The sequence below is a fragment of the Amblyomma maculatum genome, chromosome 1 (genome assembly GCF_055883805.1).
Source record: "Amblyomma maculatum isolate TAMU_Amacu chromosome 1, ASM5588380v1, whole genome shotgun sequence".
Lineage (NCBI taxonomy): Eukaryota > Metazoa > Arthropoda > Arachnida > Ixodida > Ixodidae > Amblyomma > Amblyomma maculatum.
In genome coordinates this window covers 388,244,170-388,255,747 of record NC_139344.1, presented here as the reverse complement: position 1 = coordinate 388,255,747, position 11,578 = coordinate 388,244,170, and the positions used below count along the sequence as shown (strand labels likewise).

Sequence of the window (11,578 nt, the reverse complement as noted above, 5' to 3'; positions counted from 1 at the left end):
TGAATGGCACGTTCTGCATGTTCGCGACGATCCGCGCTAGTGTAGGCCTCGAGCAGTTGACGACGGAATTCCCGCCACGATGTTAACATTTGCTATCGGTTCTCGAACTAGATCCGGACGCCATCCTCAAGGCTGAAGTAGACGTTCCTTAGTTTGGCAGTATCGTCCCACTGATTAAAAGCAGCGACACGCTCAAACTGAAGGAACCAGTCCTCCACATCCTCAAAGAGGTCACCATGAAAAGACTTCGGTACCCGAGGGGCCTGCAAGGTGTAGTTACAGGCCGGTGCGACGCCAGTTACCTGCTTAGCAGAAGCACTAGATATCATGGCGGCGGGTGATGGCTGAAACTCCGGAGACAGTCCCTGGAGCCGTCGACTGGAGCGATGCACGGAGGTGTCCAATGGCACAGAGCTGGCGCGACCTCTTTCAGATGGAGACTCTTGCATTGGTGATCTTACTCCGCACCTCCACCAGAATGTCACGTACAAGGTGATTAAGGATATCAAGAATAGCAAGGGGTAGCTCCAATACAACAGCGGTGAGCAGCACAGACGCAAAACCCGCAAGCGGCACTTCGCCGTCCTTCACTCAGTCATGCGCCACCTGGCAACGCTAGGTGGCAATATGAAGCTCTGTCTGCTAATAGAGCGGCATCATCCAACTCACTTTATAGCCGAATGCCACTGAAGAAACAACTTTAAAGGGTTCTATTTAAGTTGAGGACAACGCTGAAAGTTATGGAACGGAAAATGGCAGGTGTAACGTTAAGAGATAGGAAGCGTGCAGACGGGGTCGGATAGATAACTCGAAATCAAGAAGAAATAGGCATGGGCAGGACATTTAGTTCGAAGAGATGATAACCGATGATCTCTAAGAGTAACCGACTGAATCATCAAGGGAAGGTACGCGTAACAGGTGGCGGCAGGAAATTAGTTGGGTGGATGAGATTAAGAAATTCGCAGGGATCAGGCGGACGCAGCTAGCACAGGACCGAGTTAATTGGAGGAGTATGGGCGAGCTCGCCTTCGTCTTGCAGTAGGTATAGTGCTGCTAATGATGATAACAGCTGAAGAAGACAGCGGCAGATACCGGCTTAAGAGATTGTTTTTCTCAGTTCTTTTGGTAATGCGCTTGTTGTTTATGTAGGCGTGAACACCAGCTCTGCCCCCCTTTGATTATTTTGACAGAGCTCGTGTTGTGATGGGCACGCATACAGAGCTCACCGCCGGCACCAAAATCCTTGATGTTTTTGGCGGCGTGCTTGTTCGGCATGCGGGACTCAGCGTTTGTTGCTCCCTAATATCCGATTTGGTTGTGGTCTTATTCGTCGCAGAGAGCTCAGCGTCCAGTCTCCCCATTATGATTTCTTTTGGTGGTGCTCTTGCTGGGCATGAGGGCTGAGAGCCTCCCGTTTACTGTATTGACTTTACAAATGCTTTTCAAGTACGCTCAGCCCCGCCTTCCCCTTGAATCTGCTGGCAGTGCCCTCGTAGATAATCCAGCTCTCAGTGCTCGTTCTTTTCTCTTCAAAAAAAAAAAATGCCACGTTTGTCCTTCCGCAGAGAAGTAACTGGGAAAGGAGCGAAGCGCATGATAAGAAGCGCGCTCGGAACGAAGAACTGGATAGGAGCGCTAATACATGAAGTGTATGGAAAACTGAAGAGAGTGCTCCATGGCCTCATATATCTGTGCCACTTATAAATTGCAATATGTAATAAAAGATGCTTAACAGCTGTCGATGAATCTCGTGTTAAAAAGCGGTAAACGTCGTATGAGCCCTCCTCACCCTCTCTCTCTCTCTCTTTTTTTTTTATTACGGCACCCGTTACTTTTCAATTTCATGTTCGAACACTTGCAAGCCCGTACTTGAGACATCGCATAGATTGAAGCTGTAATGATCTTCATGGTATTGGCTTACTCCTCCTACCGCTGAAGTCCTCAAACGTTTTAGACACCAGTTTAAAACGTTCGTTTATACGATCACCCCGAACAATGAATTTAAGACACGCGCACTAGTTCTCGGAAGTGCATATTTTCAACATCGATTTCCCACAATTATTTTTAGATATGTAAGACTCATTCACTTATCGTTTATCGCACGTCCTTGTAGCGGCGCCGATGTAACCTGTGGCTCCAAAACTTCGGAAAAACAGAGGCGATTCCCCTCGGCCTTTGTACGGCACAGTCCAGGATTATTTCATCTGAATGGCGCTAAAGCGCCTTGGCCGAAGAGCACTATGTGTATAGTAGAGCGTCATTTAAAGCAAAAAATAGTTGCTAACTCTAGTCAATAATCAACAGCGTGTGTATTACTCCGCTCAACAGCAAACAGGATCAGTTTTTAATATTTTACTATGCAATAAAATTTGTTGTAGTTTAGCTCTGGTTAACCCTAGTTGAATTGCGAAAGCAACGGCGGAAAATTTTTTACCTTATACATTATTCCCCTATCACGCAGTATTAGTGTAAGCTGCTACATTATTGGAGACACTTAAGCTTATCGAAAGATCAGTTGGCCTTGGTGGCCCTGGCCCGGGACATTCTTGACGCTTAGTAATGCGTTAAATAAAGTTGTTTCCTCCTGTTCCTAAGGGTATGACGAGAGAGCGTAAGCTACCAGCCCACATATGAAGTCACGCTTCAACCAAGCCGTATGGACGTGCCTACGTGTCGTAGGGGTAACGAGAAAGCAAACGGTTCTGGCAGCTGATCCTGATATCACCCTCCCATATGAAAGGAGCGACCCGAGTTGTCAGCTTCTGCCCGTGGCGGTAACGTGAATTCAAATGTCTTGGCAGGCAGACTTTTTTATCAGGAGAGCGTAGCTACGCCTCTTCACGGCGTAGCAGCGGCCACTCGAAATCTCTCTTTGGCTGTCGCAGTATTTCTTTCGCAATTATAAACCAGAGGCATCGACATTCTCGCGCTTTTAATTTGGTCTGAGGGTTAGCTTTTTGTTTAGGTAGCTATAAAAGCCTTAACAGCGGATTACTTTCTGCCGCGGAGGCATTGTGTATACTTGGCACTCTATACTCTGGAACAACTTTCTGTGGCAATGGAGCCAAAGCTACGAGGGCGGGGCTTTCCTAACTGTGTTACTACGCCATGTAGTTCCGAGTACCTGACCTCGGCTGCGGTTTCAGCAACGCGCACGACGTACGCTGTCAAAAACAGACGCGCGTTACAAACGCGCGCAGAAATGGGCGGAGAAAAGCGGCAGACGCATCCCACCCGGCCCTCTGTACGCTGATTGCGCTTTGCGAGATTGTCCACAGGCCGCGCAGTCATCGACATGAACGCTGCGTATTAAACTCCTGCTGTACTGGCTAGTACTGTAGTTTAAGCCTGATACAAAAATAAGCTCGTAATACATCCGCTGCGAAATTTCTGGAGGCACTATATTCTTGTGCGGAGTGAGCTGGTGCGTTTCGGCTCCGTAGCTTCCACCACATTGCCACAGAAAGTTGTCCCCGAGTATAGTTAGAATCGAACTGTCGAAGCACGTAACTACCGCGTATACAAGGCGGATGCTCATGCCATCGGGCCACCCTTACGCTGCGAGCTACTCATTTAACAACTTGTGAACGCTGCAAGGTTAAGCTAGAGGGCAACTTGTGAACGCTCGCGTAGTAGTTGCTTACTTGTGTTCGGGCGCCTTGCGGTTTCCAAGTGATGAAGACCTGCGTTCCCGTCGGCATCCTTCTTCTTGTGCAACAATCAAGATACAGTTACTCAAAAAGTTGGCCAGTCGTCGAAATATTCGGCGACATAAGAATGTTATGGCTTTATTACACGTCTTATAAGAGCTGTACACATATTTTGGTGACAATATGTAAATTGTTGCATATGAAAATGATTTTCTCAGGTGACACGAAATGCACTATGATTTCTGCACATGCTTGTATTATTTCAACGGGCGAGTCCCGAACTGCAAATACCATTCTCGCTCGAATAAAAACATCATATCTTCCGCGAAAACTTGGGTCATATTGCGCCTGCTCTTCGTGAACAGTAAGTATCTGTGCAGTCTGCTGATGATGTTGAGATGACGCTTGAAAACTCCGTATAAAGGTGCAATTTACGAAAGAGCGGGCTTTGTTGCATTGCTAGAAAACGTATTCTAATACAGAAAAACTTTTTGGCTTGGAGAGGTCAACCGCTTATCAATTGTCGTAAGAATTTTTGAGGGGTCATCAGAAAGCGCGCGAAGGTTACCCTGAAAACAACTTCAAAGCGATGTCCCTTGAAAGGACTAGTATACGCCGAAGTTGTCATCTACCTCCCTTTCCTGGACTTGCGAAGTTCAGCTTTTCACGTGGGAAGAGCTGTCTCACAACACAAGGAACAAAAAACTCAAGGTGTCATTCGTCACACTCCTGAAAATGAAACTTTTATGTGAGAGGAGAATTAGCTGGTTACAGCCCAGTATAGGTGCTGCATGATAAAGCAGGATTAGTATACAGATGGAACTGGTTTGTTTCCAGCTGGAAGAGGCAACAAAATTAGGCGTCCGTCAAGTTCAGTTTTCAAGCACTGGCTCCTCCTAGCAGACTAGTCGTATAATCAATGGTACGTCATGGAAATAAAGCTTCGTTTTCGTTACGCTGTGCAATTTTTCTCGGTATGCTCACTACTTTTTTTTCTTTTCGTTTAGTGGGGATCAGAAGAGGGGAAGGGAGGGGGGTGTACCGACACTTCTTCCGTACGCTAGATATCTCATGTGACTATGATGAGTGAAAGTGAGTTTGTATGACGATGCAAGTCTATGGATCTGAGAACACTGACGTTATTTGTATTAGCTATTCCTTCTTTTAGCCACAATTAATCTATGACAGCTTTCCTAAAGCCACCACTTCAGCACTAGCAAGTGGCGACGTTTTTGCCATCATCTGCAATAACCTATATTACATACTGTAATGAAGATTCTTGATCTCCGCACTGAGTTATGCACTGTGTAATTGGAACAGTGAGTGTTTGCAGCCGCCTACTCATGGTCATTGTTCATCACGCTCAATGAGGGCAATGAATCGACAGTCTAGAGCGAAGAAAAATCTCCGCAAGAAAAAAATATATCTGCATTAGTCCATAAGATGACGTAATCACCTGAACGATGGCATGACAAGCCCACCACATTCCTCTAACCTCGGCGGTGCGTGCACTGAATGTCAGCATAAATAAGCAGCATGAAAAGGGGCATACACGCACGCGCCGGGAATCCTCCTTTCTCCTTGATGGCCGGGGAACACAATCAGCGCACAGGATGCGTTTCAATCGGGCGGGGAGCACTTTTCACACTTCACTAGACGGACATCCGTTCTCACCGTCTACCGTGAGGCCTTCGCTCAGTTTACAGAGCTGGTCCTCCACAGCACCACCGTTGGCGTTCGCGTAGGCGGCACCGCCATTGTAGTAGCCTGACACGCTGTCAGCCACTGGCGTGGCAGGGACATCGCTGGGCGATGATCCGTACGGCACCCTAAGCGGCCTCGCTTGACTGCTCGGCGCCGAGAAGCGGTGCACGTGGCTCGAGTAAGGTGGAGGGCACATGGGCCGTGGCATCAGCGGTGGCTTGGCGGGTTTTGGCTGTGTCGGCGGTGGCGTTGTTGTCGTCGTCGCTTGCGGTGCTGTTGTGTGCGCCGACGGCACGTCACCATTGATGACGGGCTTGGGAGACTGCCGCAAGCCACCACCGCATGTCCCATTGGCTGTGACGGGTGGAGACGGCGAATGATTCGGGCTGACCTCTTCCTTTTCCTTCTCCTCGTTCTGGAAGTCCTCCTTCTTGAACTTCGCTGCGAGGTCGCCGTTGATTTTGAAACCCCTTACAGTAACAGGAGAGGACTGGTCACCGGAGCTTCGCTGGTCGTCGAGTTCGCCTCTGCCTCTGGGCTGAGAAGGTTGTTGCTGAACGAGCAGGGAGGCGGGACTCGTTCGCTCGCCGGCGTGCTCCCAGAGCGGGTACTTGGGTTTCGCGCCCAGCTTCTCGAAGTCCGGCCTGCTTCCAGCCGCCACTCGATTAGCTAAGTGCGCCGGAGGTGGTGGAAGGCCGACTTCGTTTCCGAACAGACCCGACGGTGGCGGAGCCTGTATCGGGGGAACGCGTACGTTGAGCGCTCGGTCGTTGGCCGCCAGTTCCTCTTCGTCAAGCCCGTCCGCACCGTTGAAGTCTCGCAGGACTTCTTCAGACTTTGCCCTGGTGACTCCGCTGCACACGCCGTTGGGCCTGAACCTCCTGGGAAGATGGGACCAGTGGGGCACTTCGCTAAACCTGTTCTTGCAGTCGGAACTCTGTCCCAGCGGGCTGCAGCGGTAGTTGGCTTGCGTGACCCGCTCTCGAACGTAGCCTTGAAGTTCGTTTCGGAGCTCCGCCTGCTGCGCCTCCTGGCGCCGCTCCCGCTCCAGTCTCTCGCGGAGTGCCACGCGCTCTACACGCTCCTGGCACTCAGTCTTCTCGGCGGCAAGCTTCTCGCGCACTGATTGGTTGAGGTTGAAGAGTTGGTTGCGCGTCTTGCGCTCGAGGTGCGCGATTTTGGCGTTCAGGTCCTCGTGCGCGTGGTCAATGTGATCGATTAGCTCCTGCTTGTCCGCCTCAAGCTTCTTCTCCACGTTGTGAAAGAAGGGTGCGCAGTAGCACGTATAGCCTTTGCCCACTGGACCCTGCACAAAAAGCGAGAAAGAAATAGGCGCACTGGTTGTGAGATAAGTGCGATTCGCGGGACAAGGCGGCTGGACATTTCTGCAGCGCATTTACGGTCGTGCTTAAAAATCGAATTGATAGGGAGAAGATATGATAGCACAATGATAGTCTCATGTTCTGACCCATTCATCTGTTTGCGAAACCAAGAACAACTTATGAACGAGAGCATCCGCATCGAAAAAACTTTAAAAGCCCAATAAACATTAACAAGCCTGCATATGTGAGTCAAGCGGGTGGAGATCAGAAGCCCAGATTGCACGTCGATCCGTAGAACTGGATTACAGTGCAGCTGTTTTACAGCGTAGCAGTTTGCCATAACAGAGGAATTTTCCCATGAAAAAAAAAAAAAAAAGTACCGTGCCCGTATGTGTACCTTTCGTATGTTTCCAGCTAGGTCGAGGAAATATTGCTCCCCTTTGCCTAGCGGCTCGGCGGGCAGCGTCTCCAGCTTGGGAGACGGGAAAGCCCCTAGATTTGGCGTCTGGTGGCAGCCGTACGGGCTCAGCTTGCCCTTGCGGTCCTTCTTCTCGTCGTCGAAGTGCACCTTGTGGCCGTGCTTGTTCTGCAACGGGGGAAAAGAAGCATTCGGGCACTTGTGAAGTTGCTGGGGTGAAAAAGCTCCGCAGGATAGCTATAGCATTCACTGTCGAAGTTAAAAACTTTGTTATTAAAATATCAACTAAACCGATGTTGAAGTTGAAGGCTTGGTTGCGCGTCTTTCGCTCGAGGTACGCGATCTTCGTGTTCAGGTCCTTGTGCGCGTGGAATCACGCATAGACTTCTCAACACGCTAACTCAGCGAGGACTATACATTACAGTCATGTTAATTATTATAAAAAGTGTTATGGGGTCTTCTTTGAGCTTTCGAATCAATTTAATGTCCACTCGTCTTCTAAAGACCGCTATACAGTGCCTCCTTTTTTATTTGATCCTCACGTTATGAAGTTCTCAAGAGACGCTGGCAATGCAACGCATTCCTTCTTTTTGTTTCACATGCCACTAGAAGCGCTTTCTTCCAAAAGCGGCACTATTCACCACATCCTTAGCGATGCTGTCAGCCAGCTGCACGGAATACAGAATAAATTTATAGTAGGGTCAAGTACGTTTAGTTATGCGCTTAAACCAAGAGCTGTAGGATGTCTGCTACATTGACACAATTAGCAAATAACGAAGTGCTCTTTCACACAGCTATTTTAGGGCTGCTACCAGCAGACCACTGGCCGCCCGAGTTCGGCCGAAAAACGCAGTTTATAGTCCCCAACAGCAAGCAGTCAGGCTGGTTTGAGAAGGATCCAATTTATCTTGTGCTACGGTTAGCGCTGCGAACTAACCAGAGGGCCAGTTTAGAGCTTGGCCACAGTACGCGTTTAGGAAGACTCTAGAGTAGACAATGAGACAGCGGCGAAAGCTCGTACGCGCATACTAACCAGCCTTGATGACGTGACAGAAGCGCGGCCCACAACATGCCAATAGCATCATGGTATTCATGGGGGCGATTGCAGTGATATAGCAAGCGCGAATCCTCGCTAACTTTTTCCCCCACAGTTAAAATTAGATGGTGATTCACGAAGGCAATGAGTGCGGCGCCCCTACCTTTTTATTCTTGTCCCGGCGACATCCGGTCTTGTTATGCGAGCTGTCCTTGCTGCCTTGCGATGTGCCGCTCTCCTTGTCGCGCTTCTTCCCATCCTTGCGCTGGTCCAGGGGCGAGGAGGACGAGTCCAGCTGGATCACTTGCGGCGGAGGGTGCTCGATCAGGTCGGCCACTTCGTTGAACTCCTTGCGGCGAGCAATGTCCAGCGCCGTCTCACCTTGCTGCACGCCAAGGGTGCCAAAAGACTGCTTAAAAATTGTTAACGCTAAAGGGACACGATGAAAACAAACAAAAAAAAAAAACGGGGTATAAACGTCTCAAGCGATTGAGTGACCTGCCCTGTCCTGTCATCATATCCCTGTCGCGTCATTTTTTGAGCATGCAAAACTAACTTTCTCAGAAAACAGGCTATTCAACGGACATGGCTATATCTGGCAAATTAACCAGCTCGTGCTTGTCAAAGCTTGTTTACTGTCTACCCAGAGCGCACTACTTGTTCGCGAAAGAAACGAATTCGTTCTGTGGGCCGAGAATAGCAAGAGACACTGTGCAAGGTACCTTATTCGTAATGGCCGGGTCACAGCCGGCTTCCAGGAGTATCCTTGTTAGTTTCCGCCGTCCCATGGCTGCTGTTATGTGGAGGCCGCTATCTCCGTTCTGGAAAGAAAATCATAAGGAAGATTTTGGCTCTTCTCATGTACGCACTGGAGAGCTTTTTGGCGATACGAGAATGTTCAAGGAACTAAATTCAGCCTGAATAAGCGGAGCGAAATGAGTAATTTGCTCTCACAAACTAATTCATGTCATAGTATCCGTTGTTTTTCCCATTACAACCTTCAACTTAAACGCTGCAAAAATATAACTATGGCATATCATGAACATAGTCTTTCGGGGACTTAATGCTCTGTGCAAGAAGGCTAATACTTTGTTTAAAAAAAAAAAAAAAACACGACCAAATTCCAGTGGCATAACCACGCAAGGCGTCATGTGCTTGAATACTTTGTGAGCTTAAGATGGCCAAGATTTTTTCTAGCTGCATTCAGTTATGTTTATTGCAGCACAGTCGTCGTGAGTGCAAGGCAGTCGTCTGTATATCATCTCGAAAGTGCAAAAGAGTGCAGATGTTAACGCACGCACGCATTGTCCCTCTAGCATGAAAAAGTGACGGCTAAGGAGGCAGGATACGAATCGCTTTGAAAGGAAGTCATAATTGCTTTTGTTTCGGTGTGAGAACGCGGGAGAATGACGGAAAGTGAGGGGTTGTATCACCTTGTTCACTTCGCTGGCGTTGCAGAACGCGCTGATGAGTATTCGGAGCACTCCGGCGTGACCGTAGCGCGAAGCCGTGTGCAGAGGCGTGTCGCCGTACTGGAGTGGAGAAAGCAAAACAAAGAAGATAATTGGACTGAAAACTAAAAAGCATAACCGGAAGCGCTTAACCCTTTCTGCCAAAAACACACACATAAAAAACAAGGCTAGACAGTTCCCTTCTCCTAAATCTTCGGCTTCAAGGCAGCCCCCTCTCATCCCTTGTTTTTTTTTTTTTTTTTCTTGTTGAAAATTATGACAACCGGTGCCATGTGAAATAGGTTAAAACCTCGTGCTACATTTATCACTTAGAGATCGAAAGTGACGCATACAAAATGTTGCTTAGCAGTCTATTGCATTGTGATAGGCCACTTAGTTCGATAGCTATCTAGAGAATGCATTACACTTCAACAATAGCCTGGCAAACTGATAGATTGGAACTAAGAGAAGAGCAGCAGGCGAGAGTCAAAAATATGATGTCCTTTGAAATGCGCACATACGCAGCTAGGTGGATTCAGCTGATGTACTACATGAATCAGAGGGGCAGGAGACGATTAATCCGTAATTATCTTAAGAGTTGGCCAAATTCCTCTTATCTTAACTCTTTTATACCGCTTGCGATCTATTACGATTTACATGTGCCAAGGAGACGATGTTTCCGCACGCTGTTTCAGTGCCTTCACTATATGTCTTTCCTGAGGAATAGCAACAGCTTCAATAAACTGTGGACCATCGAAAACTTGAAACCTTATAACCCTGCTGAGTCTCTTCGCTTATTTGCTCGCGAGTGGAGACACCTAGCAAGGCTCGTCGTTATTAACAGCTCAAAACGTGCACAGCTTGTTCTTCCCGCGAACAGACACGATAGCTGTCTGCACTACTTAAAGACCAGCAAGCACGGCATGAAATAAACAACTGAAATAGAAAATAGTACGACATCACTGGGAGAGGAAAGAAGGAATGAGGTAGGATATATTTCAGCGTGCCTCGCTCCGATTTCTGCGCTCAGTGACGCCCCGTTCCGCGAGTGCCTATTACAGGCACTTTCCCAAAGACTCCCTGAGTGGAAAGGGTGCGATGCGACAGATAGAGGCAGATGCCTCCGTGCGGAGACCCGATCGCAGCCGGCATAGGCAATTCCCTTAATATTTATTACAGGAAAGGAATGCAGAACGCAGCGCCCAGGCACATACACACACTGGTATTTCGATATATAGCGGTAATTATGAAATCAGAGATGCGACATGTCATAACGCGACTCTCGATCGCTCTTTACTTTTTGCCGGCTATAAATACCGCCTCTTCCGCTCGCTTCGTATATCCCAAGTTTCAAGCAGCTGCTCTGTGGTTCTTTTGTATTTGTGTGTCGTGGCGTGCTGGTCTGTCGTGGACTTCTCTTCTATCTCCTCGGATCGCTAAGGACGACTGAAAGGAAGCTTGTTCGCAGCAAGAATGCCTTTACTGACGTCACGACCTATGACGACGGCACATTGCTGTCTGAAAGATAGGTCGCAAAGATAGCCTCGCTTACAGGTCGGACGAAAGCACGAGACAAAGCTTAAGATAGATAGGTCACCTAACGGAAGAATGCAATTAAAGAACATCCATCAGGGCGCAGATCTGCAAATAAAAGCCAGGCAACTTCATCACACATAACTTTAGAAGCCTGCCATACTTTAAAGATGCATCAGGAAACACCGGTAACTAACCTCACATTATTTAGCGGTTGTTAACAGCCTCGCAAGGCGAATACAATTAATTTCTTTGCGTGCAACTCTGTCTTATTAGAGATAGAACTGCATGGCATGAAAACGGCCCAAGTACAAAGCGTCATCGCAAGCTGCTTGACTGGCCCATCTAATGCACAGTACGTTCAAGGGCACAAATGCCCCTTGCAGACACAAATGCACTGTCATATCGCGACTCACTTTTATAAGTACGAGCGCTCCCTGAAGAAGACTACAGTGCCAGATTCA

General features: G+C 48.3%; 1 protein-coding gene across 1 annotated transcript in view; it reads right to left on the bottom strand.

Moving 5' to 3' along the window:
• Positions 1–4,080: 4,080 nt before the first annotated feature.
• The window catches only part of dgo (ankyrin repeat domain containing protein 6 diego), a 151,389-nt gene continuing 143,891 nt past the window's right edge, over positions 4,081–11,578 (bottom strand). Inside the window, exons 7-11 of the mRNA XM_084594094.1 lie at positions 9,564–9,662; positions 8,853–8,951; positions 8,294–8,515; positions 7,074–7,262; positions 4,081–6,660 (exon numbers count right to left, since the gene is read on the bottom strand). Coding sequence (XP_084450220.1) covers positions 5,293–6,660; positions 7,074–7,262; positions 8,294–8,515; positions 8,853–8,951; positions 9,564–9,662 — 1,977 coding nt within the window. The 3' untranslated portion in view covers positions 4,081–5,292. The remainder of the gene's footprint in view (positions 6,661–7,073; positions 7,263–8,293; positions 8,516–8,852; positions 8,952–9,563; positions 9,663–11,578) is intronic.